General features: G+C 59.4%; 1 protein-coding gene and 1 non-coding gene across 9 annotated transcripts; both read right to left on the bottom strand.

The window, feature by feature from the left end:
- Positions 1-845: 845 nt before the first annotated feature.
- Positions 846-14705, bottom strand: AIRE (autoimmune regulator). Of its 8 annotated transcripts, none has more exons than XR_013530648.1 (14): positions 14415-14705; positions 13293-13467; positions 12901-13056; positions 12441-12566; positions 11333-11446; positions 9977-10122; positions 9714-9794; positions 8878-8993; positions 7695-7794; positions 6994-7176; positions 5407-5528; positions 4752-4849; positions 2657-2719; positions 846-1184 (listed from the first exon to the last, which is right to left on the bottom strand). XR_013530648.1 is itself a non-coding variant. In XM_078358725.1 (14 exons), exons 1-14 carry the CDS (start codon positions 14541-14543, stop codon positions 1104-1106), a joined length of 1695 nt encoding a protein of 564 aa, XP_078214851.1. In that variant the 5' UTR covers positions 14544-14705; the 3' UTR covers positions 846-1103. The 8 variants fall into 8 exon arrangements, 4 of the variants coding, with proteins under 4 accessions (XP_078214851.1, XP_078214852.1, XP_078214853.1 ...); XR_013530649.1 differs by having other exon boundaries at positions 8878-8990; XR_013530650.1 differs by having other exon boundaries at positions 12441-12515.
- Positions 14706-20154: 5449 nt separating this feature from the next.
- On the bottom strand, positions 20155-20258 carry LOC118150010 (small nucleolar RNA U13). Its single transcript, XR_004737779.1, has one exon. It is a non-coding gene; the product is annotated as a small nucleolar RNA U13 (small nucleolar RNA).
- Between the last annotated feature and the right edge of the window lie 4494 nt (positions 20259-24752).

Below are 24752 nucleotides of genomic sequence, written 5' to 3'. Positions count from 1 at the left end.
CTCCCCATGGTGGCTGCTGTGCCCCAATCCCTGGCATCCACCTGCACTCCTGCCACGCAGGCTCCCTCAGCCTCTGCACTTGCCGGCACACCTCCAGCTCCTTTCTTCCTCCACAGGGTCCCTGCAACCCCAGCACACGCACAGCCCGCCCTGCCCGTTTCCTGCTTTGCAGCAGTTACCCCGTCCCAGGTCACCCTCCTTTCCATGATCCACTTCTCCCACCAGAATGTCCCTCAGGTGCCCCCTAAGTCCCAGGAAAATGCTCAGAGCACAGAAGCTGTATAATAAAGCTTTCTTAGGCTGGGTGTGTGGCCCCCGCTTGTAATCCCAGCGCCTTGGGAAGCCAAGGCGGGTAGATTACCAGGTCAGGAGATCGAGACCATCCTGGCCAACATGGTAAAACCCCATCTCTTAAAAAAAAAGAGGTTTCTTAAATGAATGAATGAATGAGGAGATGACATTGGAGCTGAGATGTCAATGATGAGAAGCCGGACTCAGACCGCTGGGGAAAAGAACGTGCAGGCAGAGGGAACACCTGTGCGGAGGCCAGCAGGTAAGAACCAGCCTGGCTGCCTGGGGAACAGAGGGAGGCCAAGAGCACAGCCAGGGGTGGAGGCTGGGTGGGGTGGGGCTGGACCACACAGCACCTAAGGGCCACAGCGAGGGCTTCGGTGTTGCTGGGGGGCAGAGGGAGGCAGGGGACAGAGCCTTGTGGGCTTGTCGCTGTGATGCCCGCCCACGGGTACTGCTCTTCCCTTAGGCAGGCTCCCTTCCAGCTGGCATGGCCAACACTTCAGGCACCAGGTGTAGGAATGCCCCAAACAAATGCCCCCCCAACAAGCAACTCGAAACCACAGGTTTTAATTTCCAGGCGTGATGGCTGCGGTCCCCACAACACAGGGCTGTGTCTGCAGCTGAGGACAAGACGAGGTGCCGCCCCTTCTTGTTGGTCCCAGCTTCAGGGCTTCAGGGCTAAGGGAGGAGGTGTCCTTCTCGGCGCCCTCTGATCAGAGCTGCGTGGTGTGAGGGGGAGCTCAGCGCCGTCTGCTGCCCGGTGGGAGGGAGGGCAGCTCCAGGCCGCTGGCTATCCTGGCCGTCCGGGGTCAGGAGGGGAAGGGGGCCGCCTCCGCCAGTGGGCGGGCCATGCTCTGGATGGCCCACTGCAGGATGCCGTCGAAGGCGTGCTGTGGAACAGAGCGGCAGAGAGAACTCCAGGTGTGCCCCTGCCACGGCCACAGGATCATGGCTTTCATTAGAAGTCACCGTCCAGCCTTCCCTCTAATTCAAAGGTGGGGAAACAGGCCCGAGGCCCCATGGCACAGGCCATCTGAGGAGGACCTGTGTATTTCACCGCACTCCATAACCCGTGGCACTACCCGGTGGCACTTCCACCTCCTCTGGTGGCTCCTTCATGGTGGAGGGTCAGGGCCAGCTGCTTCTTGTTCTGCTCAGGAGCCCAGTGTTCCCACAGGATGGGGCTACAGGGCCCACAGTGCCAACAGAATAAGCCCCAGGGAGGCTGTGAGCCCGCCCCTCCTCTCTCCAGGTATATCCGGGGGCCCTGTCCAGAGGGGCAGCACCCTTACCCAGCACCGGGTCCCCTCGCCCACTCCCAGGGCCTGTGGTTGTCTCGACACCCGCACCATCAGGGTGTGTGGGGCACACCACTGCACAGGGCGGGACCCCCACCCCATGGTCAGCTAGGACCCCCAGACGCCACGCCAGACACTGAGGGGAACACGTGGAGGCTGGAGGAGCTTGTCCTCTTGTCAAAAACAGGGCCCTTAAAAGACACATTTCCCCAGATTCTACCTCCCCATTGTAGCTTAGAGAAGCCTGAGAGGGAAGGGCACACAGCTCTCGGAGGGACGGAGGGTCTGGGCTGGGCCCTCCCCAGGGTAAGTGGATCTTGAGCCTGGTGCTCCAGCCTCTGCCTGCCAGGGTCCAGGTGCTCGGGGGAGGGGCCACGGGGGGGCTCAGCAGTACTGGGCTCCTGCAGGGGGAGGGGATGGGGAGGCTCCTGTGGATGGGACTGGGGGGCACCTGTGGGGGGTGCCCGGGGTTCAGCAGCACTGGGGCTCCTGTGTGTGGGACTGGGGGACTCCTGTGGGGGCTGCCGGGGGTTCAGCAGCGCTGGGGTTCCTGTGGGGGGCTGGGGGCGCCTGGGGGGTGTGCCAGGGTCTCAGCAGCCCTGGAGTTCCTGTGGGCGGCTGGGGGCACCTGTGGGGATGCTGGAGGCTCAGCAGCACTGGGGCTCCTGTGGGGGTCTGAGGGTGCGCCTGTGGAGGGTGCTGGGGGCTCAGCAGCACTGGGGTTCCCGTGGGGGGCTGGGGGCACCTGTGGAGGGTGCTGGGGGCTCAGCAGCACTGGGGTTCCTGTGGGGGGCTGGGGGCGCCTGTGGAGGGTGCTGGGGGCTCAGCAGCACTGGGGTTCCCGTGGGGGGCTGGGGGCACCTGTGGAGGGTGCTGGGGGCTCAGCAGCACTGGGCTCCTGCTGGTGGGTGGAGCAGAGGCAGCCTGAGTTTCCGTGGCTCAGGAGCGGCGGGGGCCTGCAGCCTTCAGCGTGCCCAGAGTGGAGAGCCTGAGTGGTGGCCGAGGTGGGAGAGGGGAGTGGAGGAACGGCAGGTGCCTCAGAGGCCAGGGGAGGCGTCAGTTACCTCGCTCAAGAGGGACTCCAGGTCATCCCTGTGCAGAGTGGGCTCCTGACTGTCAGTGTCGTCCTGGAACCCAGGAAAGAGAAGAGGTCAACCCAACTCCCACAGCCGTCAGGGGACACAGAAGCAAGACTCCCCACAGGGGCCACAGGGCCTAGGGCCTCAGGGGTGCTTCCCCCCACTGAGGTGGGAATTCTTACACCCAGCTCCTTTGGGGCAGGGGCATCAGGTGGTGTGGGCATGAGGGGGCTGGGGATGCCTGCCCAGGGTCCTGCCCACTGGGGAAACCAGCTGCCCAAGGCCCCCAGACAGCCTGCATACTGCACAGCCTCCTGGGGAAAACAAGGGAACTCAGGGAACCAGCAAGGAGCCCCCACTCTGAGGTGGAAGCCTGAGGCCCAGAGAGGAAAGTGCCTGGTCCATGCCAGCCCCACCCCCAGCAAGTACCACCAGGGCCAGCCATGCCGTGGGTGAGCGGTCAGAGTGGGGGAGGTCCCCAGGCGGGCGTCCCCTGCAGAGTGGAGACTGTATTAATGGAATCCCCCATTTGTAACCCAAAACAGCCACATGTCAGCTCCTCCACTCCAGGGAACGCTGGCAGCATAAGGCTCTGCAGCCCTGCTGGCTGAGGGGGAGCTGCTGGGTCTGGAGGGAAAGTCCTGGATGCTCCCTAGTCCTAAGGATGCTGTCAGGGGGTGGGAGACCTACTCAAGACGGGGTCGGGGGCTACACACAACCTTCCCCAGGGAAGGGCGCAGGCTGGGGAGGGGCCAAGGCCGGCAGGACTTTTCCTCCAACATGGTGCCACATTTCACATCACGGTGAAGAGAAAGAGGCCTCTGCTGTTCAGAGACAGAGCCCAGGAGGTCAATGACAAGGACCGCTGCTTGAGCAGCCACAGAAAGACCACCTGGGCAGGGCAGGGGCATCTGATTTAGGCTTGGCTGGGCCCCCAGACACACGGAGGGAGGCTTCCAGAAGGAAGGGGGCAGTGTCCACACGAGCCCCGAAGGGCAGGGCTTGGTCTGAGGCTTGTGCCATGCCAGGCCAGAGCCTGCATGCCGGGGCAGGATGTCACCCTCCTGGGGAGTACGATGCCCGCAGTGGGCTGTCACCCTCCTGGGGAGTACCACGCCGGGGCGGGCTGTCACCCTCCTGGGGAGTACCACGCCAAGTGGCCCGTCACCCACACAACAGGGTGGAGGCACAGCTGGGAAGGAGCAGGAGCCACATGGAGCGAGTGGGACATGTAATCACCCAGGATCCCTAAAGGTTCCACAGAGGCTGGGACGTGCTCAGAAGGCCTCTGCTAGGGACAGTCAAGGCAAGAGGCCACCACCCCTGGAGGTTCATGCAGCAGGGACTCGGGCCTCCCCCATACCCAGCTCCAGGGCAAGCGTGGCCACCCCAGCAGTCACGGGTCTCCCCACCACCCGGGCCCCCTCTAACACCAGAGTGGGAGGACAGGAAGAGCCTACTGACTGGACCTGGTGTCGCTTTGCCTCTCTGGGAGGGCTCCAGCCACAAAATGGGTGGATCCTGGCCCCAGGGAGGGCTGCGGGTGAGATATCTGGAGGGGTCACGTGGGGTGGGGGTTTGCTCCTGCTCTCCCCTCACCCCACCCAGGGTGCCCTGGCAGACTCTCAGGCCTGTGCTGTGAGGGCCTCGCAGCCAACCCTGATCTCACCGTCACCAGCCCTTGGGGAGAGCTTCCTGTTTAACTATACTTAAGTTGCCAGAAAGAGTTCGTTTGATGGAAAATATATATAAATATTTTTTGAGATGGAGTTTTGCTCTTATTGCCCAGGCTGGAGTTCAGTGGCACAATCTTGGCTCACTGCAACCTCCACATCCTGGGCTCAAGTGATTCTCCTGCCTCAGCCTCCCGAGTAGCTGGGATTACAAGCGTGAGTCACCTTGCCGGGCCGAGAAGGGAAAATATTTACTACAAATAATGAGCACATGGTTGGTGGGTGTGGCACAAACACTCGAAGCTGGCACCCAGGGTCTGCCCTGAGATGTGCTCTCCCCACTTGCAACCCAGGGCGTCCCCACCCCCACCTCACTGGCACACATGCAGGGTCCCTGTGGCACTGACCTTGGTGGGCCCGGGGCCCAGGTGGGCGGGGCTGGGGGCCGGTGCCCCCTCCACAGGGGCCGGTGTCAGGTCTCCTGAGCAGGATCTGCAGCGAAGGCCTGTCCTGAGCAGAGGAGGGGGAGGGCTGCCAGGCTCGCGGGGGCAGGAGTGCCCCTTGGGGTGTGGGTGTGGGTGCTGGTGCGAGGTGTGGGGTGTGGGCATGGGTGGTGAGTAGGGGATAGGAGGTCTGGGGTGTAGGGAGGACTGTGGGTGGGGATGTGGGTGTGGGGTAGGGTGGGGTGTGGGGTGGGGGTGGGGGTATGGGGTGAGATGTAGGTAGTGGTGGGGTGTAGGGTGTGGGGTGGGGTGTAGGGCTTGGGTGTGGGTGTGGATGGGGGGTGGAGGTATAGGGTGTGGATGTGAATGAGGTGTGGGGTGTAGGGTGGGGGTGGGGGTGTAGGGTGTGGGTGTGAATGAGGCGTGGGGTGTAGGGTGTGGGGTGGGGTGTAGGGCTTAGGTGTGGGTGTGGATGGGGGTGGGGGTATAGGGTGTGGGTGTGAATGAGGGGTGGGGTGTAGGGTGAAGGTGGGGTGTGGTTGTGGAGTGTATGGTGTGGGTGGGAGGTGTGGGGTGTGGGGTGTGGGTTGGGGCCTCCATGTGAACCGCACTCACTCACCCTGCCCGGGGGGCGCCTGCCGGGAAGTGGCAGCGCCAGTGGAAGGCAGCAGCGCAGTGAGCACACCGCAGTGTGTCTGTGCCATCTCCACACACCCCGCACCGCGCACCGGGAGCCGGATGCTGCAGGAGGCAATAGTGAGGGGCGAGGAGGGGGGTGGCCTCCCCGCTCTTCCCTGGGACCACCCAGAAATGGACGGTGGGCCTGGGCATGAGTGGGAAGCCTACGGTGCTGCTCAGAGACAGAGGGACAGCGGGACCAGTCCGGTCCCAGGAGGCAGGGGCCCCACAGGCACCTCAGGCAAGCCAGGAGCCCAACCTCTCGCCCACTTGGTGGGCCAGCCTCCTTCGGGGCTGAGTTCCGGGCTCTCCCGAAGGGCATTGCCCACAGGGCTTTAGTGGGGGGGATCAGGCAAGGTGGGGAGGATGAGGCCCGGTAGGGGGGTGAGGAGCAGTGGGAGGGATGAAGAGTGGTGTGGGGATGTGAAGCAAGGTGGGGGGATGAAGCATGGTGAGTGGGATGAGGTGCAGTGGGGGCATGAGGTGTGGTGTTGGGGGATGAGGCAGAGTGAGGATGAGGCACGGTGGGGGGCGGAATGAGGCACGGTGGGGGGATGAGGTGCAGTGGTGGGGATGGGCACAGTGGTGGGGGCATGACATGTGATGGAGGATGAGGCAGAGTGAGGATGAGGCACGGTGGGGGGCGGAATGAGGCACGGTGGGGGGATGAGGTGCAGTGGTGGGGATGGGCACAGTGGTGGGGGCATGACATGTGATGGAGGATGAGGCAGAGTGAGGATGAGGCACGGTGGGGGGAGGAATGAGGCACGGGGGGGATGAGGCGCGGTGGGGGGATGAGGCAGAGTGAGGATGAGGCACAGTGGGGGGATGAGGCAGAGTTAGGATGAGACACGGTGGGGGGTGGAATGAGGCACGGTGGGGGGATGAGGCTGAGTGAGGATGAGGCACAGTGGGGGATGAGGCACGGTGGGGGACGAGGCACGGTGGGGGATGAGGCACGGTGGGGGATGAGGCACGGTGTCGGGGGACGAGGCACGGTGGGGGGATGAGGCACGGTGCGGGGATGAGGCATGGTGGGGGATGAGGCACGGTGTCGGGGGACGAGGCACGGTGGGGGGATGAGGCACGGTGTCGGGGGGCAAGGCACGGTGGGGGGATGAGGCACGGTGAGGGGACGAGACACGGTGGGGGGACGAGGCACGGTGGGGGACGAGGCACGGTGGGGGGAAGAGGCACGGTGGGGGGACGAGGCACGGTGGGGGGACGAGGCACGGTGGGGGGATGAGGAAAGCTTCGCTCCCACTTGCACTGAGTCATCCTCCCCTCATTGTCCTGCCTTGTGTGGGAAGCAGTGATGCCCAGGGCCAGGAGCTGGAGTGGAGGTCCAGGAGCAATGAGAGGACGTGTCCGGAAGCCTCCCCTTCCCCCTACAGCCCCCCACACTCCCCCCACCAGCCCCCACGCTCCCCTCACAGCCCCAGGCCCTGTGCCTCCTTCTTCTTCCGTTTCAGGTGAATTCAGCCCTGTAGGTCCTGGGCTCCCACCCTGACCCCCACTCCCGGCTCACCTGCTGCCCCTCAGGGCTCACACACAGTAGGGGGTGAAGGGCCGAGGGGTCCAGCCCTGGCAGGGGGGCTGCGGGAGGCAGGGCTGGCAGGTGCTTGTAGATGAGAGACGTGTCCATGCTGGCTGGGGGCTCCCCGGGTGGACCCCTCAACTCCTCTCCCGCTGACCTCTGCCCCAGGGGGAGCTGGAACCCAAGGGTCAGCATTCAGAGGGGCAGCAGGGACCTGCCCAGCTCCACCCAGTTGGTGACTGCTGGGACCCTGAAACCTGGACAGCGGGGTAGGGGTGGAGGCCAGCGTGGCGGAAGGCATCCACGCTGGGTGGGAAAGGCCTGTGGCAGTTCCCGGCCCTGTGGTCCTCCATCCTCACCCAGCGACACCGAGCCCTCAGGGCTGTGGGAGGGAACGCTGGCTCTGCATGGGGTGTGCATGGTGGCCCTGCTATCTTCGCAGCAGCAGCCAGAGGAGCACAGCTCTGGGGCTTCTCAGTGCTCATCGTGCCTCCCCCGGGCGGGCCCCACAGCCGGAAGCTGGGTTCAGGCTGGCAGGAACCGTGATGGGGGCTCCGCCGTGGAAGACCACAAGGACTGGGCTTGGGCATTGTGGGGAGACAGTGCTATGGCTGGGACAGGCCTGTCCCATAGGACTCCAGGGGGCAGGCAGACAGGAGGGGTGGCCAGGACTGGAGTGGGCGTGGCCATACCGCGGTCTCCACGGGTGGCTCCTGGGGCCGGGGCTCCTCTCCCCGGGGCCGCATCTCAGAGACTGTCGCCTGCAGGCAGCTGGAGCACCTCCAGGTCCCACTGCTCGCGTGTCCACCAGTCAGAGATACAGAACAAAACGGGGTGACAGATCCCCAAATCCAAGGACGGGGCCCCAGGGCTCAACAGCACCAAGTCCTTTTACAGACAGGAAACCAAGGCACAGCGGGGAGCTGGGCAGAGACTAGAGCAGGGAGAGCCCAGCAGGGGACATTTGCCCATGTGGGGTTGCCCTGGCCAGCGTGATCAGGGTCCCCTTCGCGTGCTTCTCTGATGAACCCCGGAATCTCCAGTGCAGTGGCCATGCCTGCCTCTCAGGGCTGGGCCCTGCCAGGGGCCTCCCCAAGCTGACTGTGTATGTCCGGGACCCACCCGTTTCCTTAAGGGGAATGGCGCCCGGCAGAACGGGAGGTGACCAAGGGCAGAGAGAGACAGCAAGGAGAGGGCTTCAGAAGGAGCCAAAGGATGCCCCCCGCTGTGCCCCTTATTCTGGTGATGCTGTGTGAGGCTGAGAGGGGGCCTGGTGACAGCCACTCAGGGGCTGGGGCAGAGCCTCGCTGGAACGTGGGGTCCCCACTCCACCCAGAGCTCTTCCTCCCACAGACTGCCACTTCCTGCGGAGTTGGGGTGGAGACAGGGCCCAGTGTGCTGTGGGGAGGGATTGCCAGGGTGTGAACGCAGAGGAGGCCTCTGGCCCCACTAAACCTGGGATCCTGGACATTGGTAAAGTCCCACCTGCCTTTGGGGGTGCAGCTCTGTGGCCTCTGTGCTCCCCAGCCCTGCCTGGGGTGGGACTCTGGGATGGGGGCCGGTTACTCATGGGACTGTGGGCTGGAGCCTGGAGTGGGCTTGGACCCCGCCCAGCATCTCCACCCTGGGCCTCTGTTCTGCTTTGCTGCCCTCACGGGCCCGGCTGTCCAGGCTGGGCGGCCAGTGTGACCAGGCCAGGGGGCAGGTGGCAGGGTGGAAAAACCCCAAGCCCCATCCCCACGACCCAGTGACCTGACCCAGAGCCCCGCTCCCTCATGGATGGGAGAGCTTCGGGGTGGCTTTCCTTCAGCATCAGCAGGTGGAGGGGGCCGTGAAGCGGGATGCCAGTTTGCACTGGCAGAGGTGCTGGCTCACCTGGGGATCTCCCGGAGTGGCGGGGTCAGGCAGGCCAGGTGGAAGGCTCGAGGGCAGCCGTCACAGCAGATGAGCTCCCCGCCGTCCCGGCACACGGCACACTCGTCCTCGTTCTTCTGGGACGGGTAAGAGAGGGCTGGGGTGCAGCACCCTCCTGAGAGCCACCTCCTCCCCGAAACGGCTCTCCACAGAGTCTCTGGGGGCCTGAGCTCCCCAGGCTCTGCCCTGCCCCCATGCTGCTGGGGCCTGAAATTCCACCCTGACCCCCTGCTTCCTGTCCATCTCGTCTCTGACATACACCTGCCATCCTTACTGGGAAGAAAGCCCGGTTTCTTCAGGGCTGCTGTGTTCCAGGGGCCAGGGAGCTATACACCCCCACCACACGCCCTTCCTCACAGGGCAGTGGGGCCAGGCCCAGGGAGCCCCTCCTGACCTCAGCGCCTGCGGAACCCTCTGCCCTCGGCCCCACCCTCCTGGTGCCCTGCCTGGATGGTGCCTGCTATGCCTTCAGGGGCCTCCCAGACAGAAGCCCCCCCAGACACCCAGGTTAGGCTGGTCCCACCCAGCAGTGACTTCACTTCGCCCATCGGAGATCGTCGGGGTACAGCCTGGGCCAAACACCTGAGAGGACCTCATTTTCTCTGACTTATTTAAAATAATATTATAATTGTATATTATGAGGAAAAAACACTATTACAGAAAAAGAGCTCTACCCTGTGGGGAGGGGCTTGGGCCCTGGTGCTGGTCCCTGAGTGCCTGGGACGAGACAGAGGCAGCAGGACCTGCTGGAGGGGAGCGGGGGCAGACAGGGGCCCTCCTGTGCTCTAGGGCGTTACCTGGTGGGGCTGGGGGTCACCGGGGAGGACCGGAGGGGCGGGAGCCCTGCCCTGCTGGCCCAGCCTAGGCTCACCTCCACCCTGCAAGGAAGAGAGCATCAGCAATGGGGGTGGCCTGGGCAGTGAGGGTGCATGTGGCTGTGGAGCCAGGTGTCTCAGCAGCAGCCCCCAGCCCCCAGCAGAGCTATCACCCCGGAGGCCACGCTGTTCCTGGGTGGGGGTATATCAGGAGCCGGGCTCCCCGGGGACAGGTGGGTGCTTACGGGGGTAGCGCCCTGGGCTCCCTTGGGTCGAACCAGAGGCTTCAGGCCACCGCTACTGCGGGCCTTGCTCTTCCCACCACCGGGATCTTCGAACTTGCTGGGAGTGTAAAACTCTCCCCCGACCTGGATGCACTTCTTGGAGCTCCCTGGAAGGAGACGCTGGCTGGTCCTGCCTCACCCGCCCAGCGGGACCTGCCTTGGTGGTGGTGTAGGCCCTGGGCTGGGGCCTCACAAGGACAGGTGGAGTTCCCCAGCCTGCATTCCTCCAGCCCACCCCCACCCACCGGTGACTCAGGCCCGAGGATTGTCCTGGGGCTGTCTGCACAAGGGGATTCAATAGTGTCCCCCAAAGTTCACGTCCACCCAGAACCTCAGAGTGTGACTTGGAACTGGGGTCTTCCTAGACGTGATTAGTTAATATGAGGTCGCACTGGACCGTAAGATCAATCACTGGTGTCCTTACAAAAATGGGACACACAGGAATCAGCTGTATGACCACAGAGGCATAGCCTGGAGCAGTAGGGTCCTGAGCCCAGGAACGAGGGCACGGGGCACCCTCACAACAGCCAGCAGCCGGGAGGGACAAGGAAAGACTGTTCCCTTGAGCCTCCAGAGGAGCGCAGCCGGGACGCCTGGACCTTGGCATTCTGTTGTTTTAAGCTTCCAGCTTGTGCCAATTTGGTCCAACAGCCTTAGGAAGTAACACAGTGGCCCTGGGGCCCTCCCAGAGGTGCAATACCAGGGCCCTGGCTGTCCTCGGTGTCCCTGGCCCATGTCCAGCACCAAAGAGAAGCCGTGCAGGGACTGGAGATCAAATGCCCCAATGGCACGGTGGGCCTGCCGCCAGCAGCCCTGGTGTGCCCTGGTCAGATGGTGCTGGTGATTGCATGGGGTGGCGCCTGACCAGGGTATGGGGCAAGGGCACCGCAGGCTGGCCAGGGTACAGGGGCAAGGACGCCACAGGCTGGCCAGGATACGGGGGTGAGGGCGCTGCAGGCTGGCCTGCTTGGAGTGCAGACCCCCTGGAGGTCCTCATCAGCACCAGCAGAACTTAAAGATGCAACCCCATGGCCCAGGAGGGCCCTTGCGGGTGGATGGAGGTGATGGAGAGTGCCACGCACCCTGAGCTGACATGCATGCCTGGACCACTGGCCTCACAGAAGACCCCCCCCTAACTGGGAGACATCAGTGGCCCTATTTCTCCTCCAAAGTCAGAAGAACCACAGGCAGAAACTCTGGCTACCTGAGCAACAGCTCTGTCCGCTGTAGGACCATGAGTGCGCAAAGGGCGGGGTCCACCTTACATCTTGGGGCCTGGGTCTCCCCGTCAGCCACCCTCCCCACCGCAGCGTCTACCTGACTCAAACACCTGCTGGATGAGGATCCCCTCCACGGCCCCTCGGGCTCCCGGGACGTCCCCAGAGGACACGGTCACAGCTCTCTGGACTGAAGCTGACATGGTCTGAATCCCTGGGAAAGGGACCACCCATTGTGGTCACCCATGGAGAAGACCATTCCCAAGCACATGCCTGGAACAGGTGGTACCTGGCTGCAGAGGCCTCTCCTTCCAGCCAGGGCAGGCTGAGGAGGGGACCCAGTCCTGCCATGTGCAGACAGCCCACAGTAAGTGCAGAGACACAGGAATGTTTGTTTGTGTGCTCATGTGTGTGTGCTCGTGTGTGTGTGTGCTCATGTGTGTGTGCTCGTGTGTGTGTGCTCATGTGTGTGTGCTCGTGTGTGTTGGTGTGTGTGTGCTCATGTGTGTGTGCTCGTGTGTGTGCGTGCTCATGTGTGTGTGCTCGTGTGTGTGTGCTGGTGTGTGTGTGTGCTCGTGTGTGTGCGCTCGTGTGTGTGTGCTCCTGTGTGTGTGCTCGTGTGTGTGTATGCTCGTGTGTGTGTGCTCATGTGTGTGTGCTCGTGTGTGTGTGCTCATGTGTGCTCGTGTGTGTGTGCTGGGGGGGCACTGTCAGCACAGCTGGCACATGGATAGGAAGGAATGACGAATGACCAGGCCCCCCATGACATGGGCCCTGTGTTGTGCTGGGAGGGACACAGAGTTCCTAGTCTCTGCCCTCAGGGAGGACAGCAGTGGGCACAGGGTGTCTCTGGAAGTAATGAGAGGGAAATGGGAGGGGTCCCGTCTGCATGCAGCTGGGGGCCAGGGATGATTTTCTGGAGGAAGCAGTGTCTGGACTTGTCCTGAAGAATAGGGAATGGACGGGCAGAGGTTCCTGAGAAGGGGGTCCCAGAACCGGGTGCAGTGGGGGCGGAGGGGACTGGCAAGGTCATGCTTGGAGCCAGGGTGTCCCCTTCCTGGGTCTGGCCCTTGGGATGGCCCTTGCACGCCAGGCCAGCACGTGCCCAGTCCCCAGGACAGGCCCTCAGAGGGCAGGCCCTGCTCTGACCCCTGACCCCTTGCCCCTGGCCAGGGAGAAGGGAGGCACTCCCGCTGGGCCCTGCTCACCATTCCCAAGCGGAAGGCGCTGCTGCTCTGCGCTGCTCTCCGGCTTCCTGGGGGGCTTGGCCTTCAGTTGAGATCCTGAATAGGGGAGCTGGGGCAGCCTGGCCTCCCTCTCGGTGGGGGTAAGTGCTGGTGGGTGGGGCCCCGAGGTGGGAGGGTGTGGAGTGGGGTCCAGTCCTGGGTATCCCAGCCTCCCGTGGGTCCTTCCCTTTGCGGGGCTCTGGTTTCCCCTCAGTAGAAAGCAAATAAAACCCATGTGCCTACTTCGCCAGCCCTGGGGAGCTCAGTCTTTGGGCAGGAAGGAGCTGAGAGGCTGGTCCAGTGTGTGGGTCTAGTACCCAGAGGGGACCTCCACAGCCCCAGGCAGGCTGGCTCCATCCCAGTGAGTGGGAGCCCGGGTGGGGAGGGGGCGCAGGCTCCCGGGGAAGACTGGAGCCCTCAGCTGGCTTCCCCTGCTGGGTACCTGGGCTGGAGGTGGCCCTTGGAGTCAGGGCTGCTGGCGTGGCAGCTCGAGCCTCTTCTGAGGCCTTCCTCTTGGTGGGGAGCCTGGGTGGTGGCACCAAAGCCTTGGGGATGGCCGGGGGCTTCCTCCCCTTCCGGGGCTGGCTGAGGTCCACATCTGCAGCTCAGGGGCAGAAGCAGGAGAAGAGTTTTCTGCAGGGGAGGCTGGGCCCCAGAACTGGACACCGTGGTCACGTGGGCGAGGCCTGGGCCCTTTGCCTCTTGGGATCCAAGCCCATCCTGGGGCATCACCCACAGGCTCCCCAAACACCACTCCAGCTCCAGTCTAGCTGGGCTGAGCTGGTGGCAGCAGCTGCCCCAGGCCCCCCGGCATCCAGGCCCCCCGGCACCCACCTCTGGGGAAGCTGTCGAGGATGGGCTGCAGCCGGCCGTAGCGCTGCAGGTTGTAGTCCTTGAACAGAACCTTCCAGAAGTCCAGGATGGCTGCGGAGTCCTGGGTCAGCAGCCAGGACAGGAGGGCGTGGAAGGCCTGAGGGCAGCCCTCCTTCTCCTTCAGACGAAGCGTCTCCTGCAGTGGGTGGCATGAGGGTCCCTGCCATGCTCACCCACACCCCGCGGCCTGCCTGTCACCACTGTGACTAGAGGGGGGCGCTCCCAGCAGAGGCACTGGAGACCAGGGCACCTCCACGTCCATCTCCTCAGCTTGTGGTGGGGTCAGGTGGTAGCTCAGGGTGTTGAGGGTGGGGGTAAGGAAGCGTCCTGGAGGCCATTCCTTTGGCTTGGGGGTGAAGTGTGGGGATATCTGGGGGAAGAGAGCCAACTTTTTTTTTTTTGAGACAGAGTTTTGCTCTTGTTGCCCAGGCTGGAGTGCAATGGCGCGATCTCCGCTCACTGCAACCTCCGCCTCCTGGGTAAGCAATTCTCCCGCCTCAGCCTCCTGAGTAACTAAGATTATAGGCATGTGCCACCATGCCCAGCTAAGTTTTTTTTGTATTTTCGATAGAGATGGGGTTTCTCCATGTTGGTCAGCCTGGTCTCAAACTCCTGACTTCAGGTGATCCGCCCGCCTCGGCCTCTCAGAGTGCTGGGATTACAGGTGTGAATCACTGCACTTGGCCTTTTTTTTTGAGATGGAGTTTCACTCTTGTTGCCCAGGCTGGAGTGCAATGGTGTGATCTCTGCTCATACAACCTCCGCCTCCCGGGTTTAAGTGATTCTCCTTCCTCAGCTTTCCAAGTAGCTGGGATTACAGGCTCCTGCGACCACGCCCAGCTAATTTTATATTTTTAGTAGAGATGAGATTTCTACATGTTGGTCAGGCTGGTCTCGAACTCCAAACCTCAGGTGATTCACCCGCTTCGGCCTCCCAAAGTGCTGGGATTACAGGCCTGAGCCACCCTGACGGGCCTGGGGGGACTGGAGGGACTGGGAGGCTCCAGGCGGGGTCCTCCTGGAACTTCCCCAGGGACTGCCCCTGACTCGCAGGGCCTGGGGCAGGGGAGGGCGGGGGCCCACCTGGAACTTGTCCTCGGGGACCACGTCGTGGTCGGCCAGCGCGTGCAGCAGGGGGAAGGCGCTGTCCACCGCCACCGCGATCTCCGTGCGGTGCAGCCTCAGGAGCCGGCGCAGCACCGCGTCCGCCATGGGGTCTGCTTGGGGCTGGGCGGGGGTCCCGGGATGCTGGCAGCCCCTCTCCTCGCCTCGGGTCCCGGCGGGCCTGTGGGGCGTCCGCGCCCGCTGTGCACCCGTGTCCCCCGCCTGCAGCCCCGCGCACCCCTGTTATACCGCGGCGACCACGCAAAGCGCAAAGGCAGCTCCGCCCGGTGCCCAATCAGGGCCAGAGCCTCGGCCTCCCTGCGGCGGGGACGCTTCCGTGTGATGGAGGCGCTGCTCGCCCGCCCGCTCCTGGGAAGTCTCGCCCAGCCTGACTCACCCACAGGGGCAGCTGCCTTGGGGGCTGGGGACTGAGACTTGCTCTGGGCGGGGCTCAGAGGCCTCTGGCTTCCGAATGTGTCCTGGTCCTGCCTCCCCAAGGTTCCTGCTGGAATGGGGCAAAAGCGGGACAGGTGCACTGGGGAGGCTCGGTGCTCAGGGGCCTGACGGGCTGTCAGGGTGCACTGGCCCCTCCAAGTGGCCTGCAAGAGCCTCCATGGAGGCTGGATTGGGGTGGCTCCCTGGGGTACCTCCACACAAGCTGAGAGCCCCACTTGGAGGCCCACCTGGGGCTGTGGGAGGAGCCTGATGCAGGGTCCCAGTCTGATGGAGGAGACTGTAGGGTTGGTGTCCCGCCCTAGGCAGCCCTGGGCGATGCCGAAGAGGCTCCTGACTTCGCCACCCTAGGCTGGCTGTGTGACGCCAGCCAAGTCCTTTCCTTCTCTGAGCTTCAGTTCCCTCGTCTTCAAAAGGGGTGTATTTGCCTGGGGATGGAGGTTCCCACTGACCCCCTACTTCCTTCCCCCAGGTGCTTTAGAAGGAAAGCAACTGGCCCCATGGTGGAGGCTCTGAGGGTGGCCCTGAGTGTGAGCTCCCGAGGGGTCTTCCTAGGACCAGTGACACAGGCTGAGGGACACTGCAGCTTGGACAGGAGCTTCGGGGGCATCTGGGAAGACATCCCAGAGAGGAGCTGCCATGGACAGGAGTCGAGGGTCCCAGGTGGACGTGGGTGGGGACAGTGCCCCCAGTAAAGCAGGAGCAGGTGCAGAGGTCTGGGGCCTGCAAGGATGCGGGCATGGCCTCGAAGGGGCTGGCCTCAGCGGGAGGCCTTGGTGACACAGACCCCTTGTCTGTCCGGTCAAGCCGGCGAGGCAGGCCCTGTGTGCAGGCTGCAGAGACCCACGAAGGACTCTGGGCACATTGCTCCCCCCGAGCCTGAGAAGGAAGCGACCTGCCCAGCATGGGTCAGGGTTGAAGAGTGACAAAGGTACCAGGAAGCCTGAATCTGGGCAGCACTGGGCTGAGGTGACTGACGCAGTAAGAGATGATTCCCGCGTGGGCAGATGTGCCATAGGTCGTTGGGCAGCCAGAGTCCGGGATGGGGAGCAGCAGGCACCTCTCCTCAGGACCAGGGCTCGGTCTCGATTTCTGCTTCTGCCTCCAGCCCCAGTGTCCCCCTGAATGTTCTGCACGTGCTGAGATTCCTCCAGAAAAGACTCCAGGGGTGCCTGATAACAAATCTGGGGAGGAAGGTGGGGCCAGAGGTGGTCAGCCTGGCTTCAGGTGCTGGGGTTGTCGTGGGGAGCTGTGGGGGAGGGGATCCATCTCAGACAGCCAGGGGTGGCTGTGGAGTGTCAGGCAGTGTGGAGCTGGGGTCAGAACAGGCTGGGTGAGGTGTGGGGTGCCCCAGGAGCTCTAAGCTGGGAGCAGGGCCCTCTCGCTGCCCATGTCTGGGTGTGTGGCATGCCCAGGAGCTCTGAGCTGGGGGCAGGGCCCTCTCGCTGCCCATGTCTGGGTGTGTGGCATGCCCAGGAGCTCTGAGCTGGGGGCAGGGCCCTCTCGCTGCCTGTGCCTGGGTGTGTGGAGTGTGCTCTCTCACTCCCTGCACTGTACCTTCTGCAGACCCCGAGAGGGAAGATCCTCCTGGCCCACCCTGCAGGTGTCCACTCCAAGAGGCACATCCTGTCCCTATCCGGGCCAGGCCTCAACTCGCCGGGTTTCCTGCCCTCTCCCCTGGAGTTCTGTATTTATGGCAAAAATATTTAGAATAAGCACAAGCCAAAATCGCACAGAAGCCCAGCTCTGCACGGGCCCTGCCTGCCCTTGAAACACCCTGTTCTCCTTGCTCCTCCGTGGTCAGGGGTCTCACCAAGGGGGGGCTCACTAACATCAAGTTCAACGGCAACCCTCAGGCCCACGGGCTCCACTATCCATGCAGAAAGGTCCCGGGGTGCCAGGGAATGGCGCACACAGCTTTGGGATGACCGGCAGCTGTTGCTCCCAGCAGCTCGGCTCCCTCTCTCCTGTGAGGCCGTCCTGCCGTGAAGTCACTCCCTGCAACCTGGTGGCTCTTCTCGCCCCAGGTGGTTAGTGAGTCAGTGGAAGCCTTAGCCCAGAGGTAGGTCAAGGGGAATTAAAAACTGAAAAGCAACATCCAAGCCTGCACTTCACTTTTTTTTAAAAGACCTGAAATCTTTGCAGGTGCAGCTGTGTCACTGGGCTGGGGCCTGACCCCTGTGGGCAGGCGTCACCCAGCCTCTTGCATGGAGGTTGACAAAGAGGCCCCTGTAGAATTCTGGACTTTCCGCCATGCCGTGGGGCTTTCCGTCCCAGCCCCTTGACTCTCAATCCGGAGCTGCCAAGGCTCTCTGGAGGAGGCCCTGGTGACACAGACCCCTGGAAGGGAATGCGGGGCCAGGGTCTTGGCCCTATCTTAGTGGGACTGAGCCTCAGTTTCCCCAAGAGGCACCTGGGCAGCAGAGCTCTGGGACAGTATTGGGCTCCATCCCTGAGCCCCGTGTCCTTAGATGGAGCAGAGGGCTCAGCAGCCCTTTCTCCCACATCCGTGTTGTGCCCTAGGACGCCTGCAGGCCTAGCATGCCCGGGCTGGGCCCTGAGAGCTTTGTGATTCTGCTCACTCCATCAGCAGAATGGTCTCCTTAGGTCTTCATAGTGATTGGTGCCATCCACAGATGTGGAAACTGAGGCCCACTGTGAGGAAGAGCTTGGCTAAGGGGCAGAACCATGACTCAGGCCTTGATGACTCAGGACAGAGGCTCTCCAGGTCCAGGCTCCTGCTGGGCTGGGTGCCCCTTGGGTGCCCAGGTCACATCAGGTGTTTCTAGCCTGCAAAGACAGTGGGCACTGCCCATGTGATGCATGCAGAAGTGGGGAGAAGCTAGGTCCCAATGGCAGAGCAGGGCAGGGGCTGGGGGGGCTCAGCCTTGGCCCCTCAAACGAGCCTGGATTCTGTGCCTTCTCCCCTGCTGCAGGTGGAGGCTCCATCCCCTGTGGCTCCCCGGAAGTGTCAGGCTCCCAGAGGCCAGGAGCCAGAGTCAGGATGGCCTTGGGTGATGTGGAGCCCTGGCCAGGGCTCTAGGCCCTGCTCCCGCAGCTTGGCCAGGTGGTCTGGCATCAGGGAAGGTGTGGGTCTCTGCAGGACACTTTGTGAGGACCCTGGAACCCTCCTGGCCACCAGCTTCCTCACTAGGCCTCAGTCTACCCACTGTGGAGAGGAAGTTGCCTCTGCTTGTTGAGGGCGGGATGGCCATTCCACATGGGTGTCCAGGTCTGGGAGGCAGCCCTGAGCACCGGTGAGCTCCAAAGCAACCCTGCTCAGCCTAGGGCATGAGGGTGGGGTCCCTGTTCTCTCCCCTCCCAGTCCTCTTGCCTCAAACATGCCCAGCTGGCTGTGCCTGTTTCCCTGGTCTGGCCTCTCCACTGCGGTCCATGGTGGGTATATGTCAGACAGCATCGCTCTTCTCAGTGAACTGGGGCCACTGGTGACAGAGATTCTCCTCCTTTTTGCGGAATTAACCACCTGCCTGGCAGAATTACCAAATGGCCCAGCTGGTGGGCAGGGTCCCTCTTGGTGGACAGGCCCTGGGAGAACGGAGCCCTGCCCTCTGCCCCCCGAAGCCCACCTGCTACGGGGAGAACGTTGGTCTCCGCCCAACATTCGTATGTTATGTCCCCACCCCCAGGGTGATAGCAGTAGGCGGTGGGACCTTTGGGAGGTCGTTAGGTCGCAAGGACTCTGCCCTCATGGATGGATTACTGCCCGGATACAAGGAGTCTGATGGCCGGGCGCAGTGGCTCACACCTGTAACCCCAGCACTTTGGGAGGCCGAGGCAGGTGGATCATCTGAGGTCAGGAGTTCGAGAACAACCTGGCCAGCATGGTGAAACCTTGCCTCTACTATAATACAAAATTAGCCAGGTGTGGTGGCTCATGCCTGTAATCCCGACTACTCAGGAGGCTGAGGCAAGAGAATCACTGGAACCGGGGAGGCAGAGGTTGCAGCTAGCCGAGATCGCACCACTGCACTCCAGTCTGGGCCACAAAACTAAAATTCCATCTCCAAAAAATAAAATAAAATGTTTATACAATAAGGACTCTGCCAGGAGAGGGAAAATGGATGAAAGTGAATATCTGAAATATCACATATGTGATAAGGGTCTAATATCCAGGACACATAGAGGACTCTTAAAATAATCCGGCCGGAAGTGGTGGCTCAAGCCTGTAATCCCAGCACTTTGGGAGGCCGAGGCAGGTGGATCACGAGGTCAACAGATCGAGACCATCCTGGTCAACAAGGTGAAACCCCGTCTCTACTAAAAATACAAAAAATTAGCTGGGCATGGGAGCACGTGCCTGTAATCCCAGCTACTCAGGAGGCTGAGGCAGGAGAATTGCCTGAACCCAGGAGGTGGAGGTTGCAGTGAGCCGAGATTGTGCCATTGCACTCCAGCCTGGGCAACAAGAGCAAAACTCCATCTCAAAAAAAAAAAAAAAAAAAAGACAATCCAATTAAAAACTGGGCAAAGGACTAAAATAGACACGTCTCCAAAGAAGACAGGTACATGGCCACCAAGCACATGAAAAGATGCTAAGCAGCACCAGTCACTTGGGAAGTGCAAACTAAAACCAAATGAGGCCTTAATCCCAGCACTTTGGGAGGCTGAAGCAGGCAGATCACCTGAGGCTGGGAGTTCGAGACCAGCCTGACCAACATGGAGGAACCCAGTCTCAACTAAAAATACAAAATTAGCCAGGCGTGGTGGCAAATGCCTGTAATCCCAGCTACTCAGCAGGCTGAGGTGGGAGAATCGCTTGAACCCAGGAGCGGAGGTTGCAGTGAGCCAAGATTGCGCCATTGCACTCCAGCCTGGGCAACAAGAGTAAAACTCCATCTGGAAATTAATTAATTAAAAAGCTGGGCATGGTGGCTTATGCCACCACGCTTATCCCAGCACTTTGGGAGGCCAAGGCAGGCAGAGAGCCTGAGATCGGGAGTTCAAGACAGTCCTGACTAACAAGGGAGAAACCCTGTCTCTCATGGTGGTGGGCGCCTGTAATCCCAGCTACTCAGGAGGCTGAGGCAGGAGGATCCCTTGAACCCATGAGGCGGAGGTTGCCGTGAGCCAAGATGGCGCCATTGCACTTCAGACTGGGCAACAAGAGCAAAAATTGGGCCCGTCACAGTGGCTCACAGCTGTAATCCCAACACTTTGGGAGGCCAAGGCGGATGGATCATGAGGTCAGGAGTTCGAGACCAGCCTGGCCAACATGGTGAAACCCTGTCTCTTCTTTTTTTTTTCAGATCAGATGGGGAATATGCCAACGTCATAACAAGGTTCAAGGTCAGCACTTCTCACACAAGAGCATGAACACCCAATCATCATGCTCGTGAACTACAAAAGGATGGAAACCCTGTCCCTGAAAAAAAAAAGGGGGGGGCCTCTTGCCTGTAATCCCAGCACTTTGGGAGGCCAAGGTGGGTGGATCACGAGGTCAAGAGATCGAGACCATCCTGGCCAACATGGTGAAACTGTCTCTACTAAAAATACAAAAATTAGCCAGGCATGGTGGCATGCACTTGTGGTCCCATCTACTGGGAGGCTGAGGCGGAATGCAGAATCTCTTTTTTTTTTTTTTTTTTTTTTAAAGAAGGGGGAAAAGAAGAAAAAGAGGGAAAAAGGAATATTACTTCATTCCTAAAATGGGTTTCAATAATGGCCGATCAATATTTTGAGTGTTTAAAGTGGTTAATGCATATTTTCTGTGTTTAAAATGGAGACCTCTATTGTGTTTATTTGTTCTGGCTCTGAGTTCAAGTCCTGGGTATCGTTATCAATTTGTTGTCTCGTTGAATCTAAATCTCATTATGTGTCTTATGTATCTGGGTGTTAAGATCTCTTATTGTTACATTAATCCTTTTACCCTTGTATCCTTGTAGCTTTGAAATCTATTTTGTCAAATGTGAAAATTGCAACTCCTGCTTTTTATTTATTTATTTTTGCTCTCCATTTGGTTGGTACGTTTTTTTTTTTTTTCCAACTCTTTATTTTGAGTCTATGTATATCTTTGGATATACCATTAGATTTTGTCTGTATCTTTTGATTGGGAGATTTGGTTGATTTAAATTTAGGGTTGCTGCCGTTTGATATTAACTGGCTATTTTGTCCTTTTGTTGATAAAAATTTTTCTTTATATTAATGCTCTTTACTTTTTGGTGTGTTTTTAGAAAGGGTCATACTGGTTGTTCCTTTCTGTGTATAATGCTTCTTTTAGAAGTTCTTGTAAAGCAGGCCTGGTGGTAAGAAAATCTCTGAGTACTTGCTTGTTCCTAAAAGATTTTATTTTTCCTTCAAATGTAAAGCTTAAATTGGCAGGATATGAAATTCTGGGCTGAAAATTCTGTTGATTAAGGATATTGAATATTGGCCCCCACTCTCTTCTAGCTTGTAGGGTTTCCGTTGAGAGATCTGCTGTAAGCCTAATAGGCTTCCCTTTATGGGTAACCTGATCTTTCTCTCTGGCTCCCCTTAATATTTTCTCCTTCGTTTCGATCTTCGTGAATCTAACGATTATGTGCCTTGGGATTGGTCTTCTTGAGGAATATCTTTGTGGTGTTCTGTGTATTGCCTGGGGTTGAATAGTGTCCTGCTTTGCTAAGTTGGGAAAATTTTCCTGGATAATGTCCTGGAGAGTATTTTCCAGCTTGAATTCATTCTCTCCGTCACATTCAGGTACACCAATCAAGCGTATATTAGGTCTTTTCACATAGTCCCATATTGCTTGGAGACTTTGCTCATTCCTTTTTATCCTTTTTTCTCTATTCTTGTCTTGTTTTGTTTCATTGAGTTGGTCTTCGACCTCTGATACCCTTTCTTCTGCTTGATCCATTCGGCTATTTAAGCTTGTACATATTTCACTAAGTTCTCGTGTTGTATTTTTCAACTCCATAAGTTCATTTGTATTCCTCTCTATATTGTCTATTCTTTTCATCATTTCATCGAACCTTTTTTCCAAGTTCTTAGTTTCTTTACATTGGGTTAGAACAAGTTCCTTTAACTCCCAGAAGTTTCTTATCATCCACCTTTTAAAGCCTACTTCAGATAATGGAACACAGTCCTTTTCCATCAGGGCTTGTTCCGTTACTGATGAGTCCTTTTCCATCAGGGCTTGTTCCGTTGCTGATGAGTCCTTTTCCATCAGGGCTCGTTCCGTTGCTGATGAGTCCTTTTCCATCAGGACTTGTTCTGCTGCTGATGAGTCCTTTTCCATCAGGGCTTGTTCGGTTACTGATGAGTCCTTTTCCATCAGGGCTCGTTCCGTTGCTGATGAGTCCTTTTCCATCAGGGCTTGTTCCGTTTCTGATGGGTTCTGATTTTGAGTATACTCGGCCTTCTTAGGCTGTTTTTTTCCCTTCATTGTAGATGAACCGCCTTTCTAATTAGGTTTCTGAGTCGACGTCCGACTTATTGATTCCCAGTGCTGGGATCCGAGCCATCCACTGTGGCGGCCTAAATAGCAGCGGTAAGACTGATGGTGCTCTTCTGCCCGGGAATCTCTGGTCTGGCTTCCCTCTTGAGACCGCAACAAGCGGCTCTGACTTCCCGGAGCTCCAAACTCCGGTCAGTAGGGGAAGCAGTCCCGTTGGCTCTGCGTGAAGAGCTGCTGTGCTGAGACGCCGGCAAAACCGCTGCGGCGGCCACAAGAGTCGCGCTGGCGACCCGTGGGGCTCCTCCACTGGGAATCGGCTGATCAGTGAGTGACGAAAATTCGTCTAAAAGTGTGGCGTCGTCTCGTTCTCTGGGCTTTCACTGGGAGCTACAATCCTGAGCTGTTAGTGGTCGGCCATCTTGGATCCGGAATGCAGAATCTCTTGAATGCAGGAGGCAGAGGTTGCAGTGAGCCGAGATTGCGCCACTGCACTCCAGCCTGGGCGACAGGGGAGACTCTGTCTCAAAAAAAAAGAATACATTAAAAAAAAAATACAAAATTATCTGGGCGTGGTGGCGCATGCCTGTAATCCCAGCTACTTGGGAGGCAGTGGCAGGAGAATCGCTTGAATCCAGCAGGCAGAGGTTGCAGTGAGCTGAGATTGTGCCACTGCACTCCAGCCTGGGCGACAGAGCAAAACTCTATCTCAGAAAAAAAGAGCAGGGCCGGATGTGGTGGCTCACACCTGTAATCAATCCCAGCACTTTGGGAGTCCGAGGCGGGTGGATCATGAGGTCAAGAGATCCAGACCATCCTGGTCAACATGGTGAAACCCCGTCTCTACTAAAAATACAAAAAATTAGCTGGGCATGGTGGCGCATGCCTGTAATCCCAGCTACTCGGGAGGCTGAGGCAGGAGAATTGCCTGAACCCAGGAGGCGGAGGTTGTGGTGAGCCGAGATCGCGCCATTGCACTCCAGCGTCAAGTGAGATAGCACTTTACCCCTAGAGGATGGCTATTATCAAAGAACAGAAAATAGGTTTATTCTTGTTTCTTTGGTGAAAATGTAGAAAAATTGGAACCGTCACAAGTAGCTGATGGAAACCAAAAGTAGTGCAGCCACTGCAGATAACACTTTTTCAGTTCCTCAAAAACTTGAATATAGAATGACGGGATGACCTAGCAGTTTCCCTTCTGGGGATACACAGAAAAAGAAGTGAAGGCAGGTATTCAAGCAGAAGCCTGGACACAGGTGTGCAGAGCAGCCGCGTTTACAACAGCCAGATGTCCACAAGGACAGATGAATGGATGTGGTGTGAGCCCAGGGGGATATCATGCATCCCACAAGGACAGATGAATGGACGTGGTGTGAGCACAGGGGGATATCATGCATCCCACAAGGACGGATGAATGGATGTGGTGTGAGCACAGGGGGATATCATGCATCCCACAAGGACGGATGAATGGACGTGGTGTGAGCACAGGGGGGACATCATCCATCCCGCAAGGACGGATGAATGGACGTGGTGTGAGCACAGGGGGACATCATGCATCCCACAAGGACGGATGAATGGATGTGGTGTGAGCACAGGGGGATATCATGCATCCCACAAGGACGGATGAATGGACGTGGTGTGAGCACAGGGGGGACATCATCCATCCCGCAAGGACGGATGAATGGACGTGGTGTGAGCACAGGGGGGATATCATGCATCCCACAAGGACGGATGAATGGACGTGGTGTGAGCCCAGGGGGACATCATGCATCCCACAAGGATGGATGAATGGATGTGGTCTGAGCACAGGGGGGACATCATCCATCCCGCAAGGACGGATGAATGGACGTGGTGTGAGCCCAGGGGGACATCATGCATCCCACAAGGACGGATGAATGGACGTGGTGTGAGCACAGGGGGGACATCATCCATCCCGCAAGGACGGATGAATGGACGTGGTGTGAGCACAGGGGGACATCATGCATCCCACAAGGACGGATGAATGGATGTGGTGTGAGCACAGGGGGGACATCATCCATCCCGCAAGGACGGATGAATGGACGTGGTGTGAGCACAGGGGGACATCATGCATCCCACAAGGACGGATGAATGGACGTGGTGTGAGCACAGGGGGGACATCATCCATCCCGCAAGGACGGATGAATGGACGTGGTGTGAGCACAGGGGGACATCATGCATCCCACAAGGACGGATGAATGGACGTGGTGTGAGCACAGGGGGGACATCATCCATCCCGCAAGGACGGATGAATGGACGTGGTGTGAGCACAGGGGGACATCATGCATCCCACAAGGACGGATGAATGGACGTGGTGTGAGCACAGGGGGGACATCATCCATCCCGCAAGGACGGATGAATGGACGTGGTGTGAGCACAGGGGGACATCATGCATCCCACAAGGACGGATGAATGGACGTGGTGTGAGCACAGGGGGGACATCATCCATCCCGCAA

Source organism: Callithrix jacchus, chromosome 21 (assembly GCF_049354715.1).
Source record: "Callithrix jacchus isolate 240 chromosome 21, calJac240_pri, whole genome shotgun sequence".
NCBI classification, from domain to species: Eukaryota; Metazoa; Chordata; class Mammalia; order Primates; family Cebidae; genus Callithrix; species Callithrix jacchus.
This window is presented reverse-complemented; position numbering and strand designations above follow the sequence as displayed.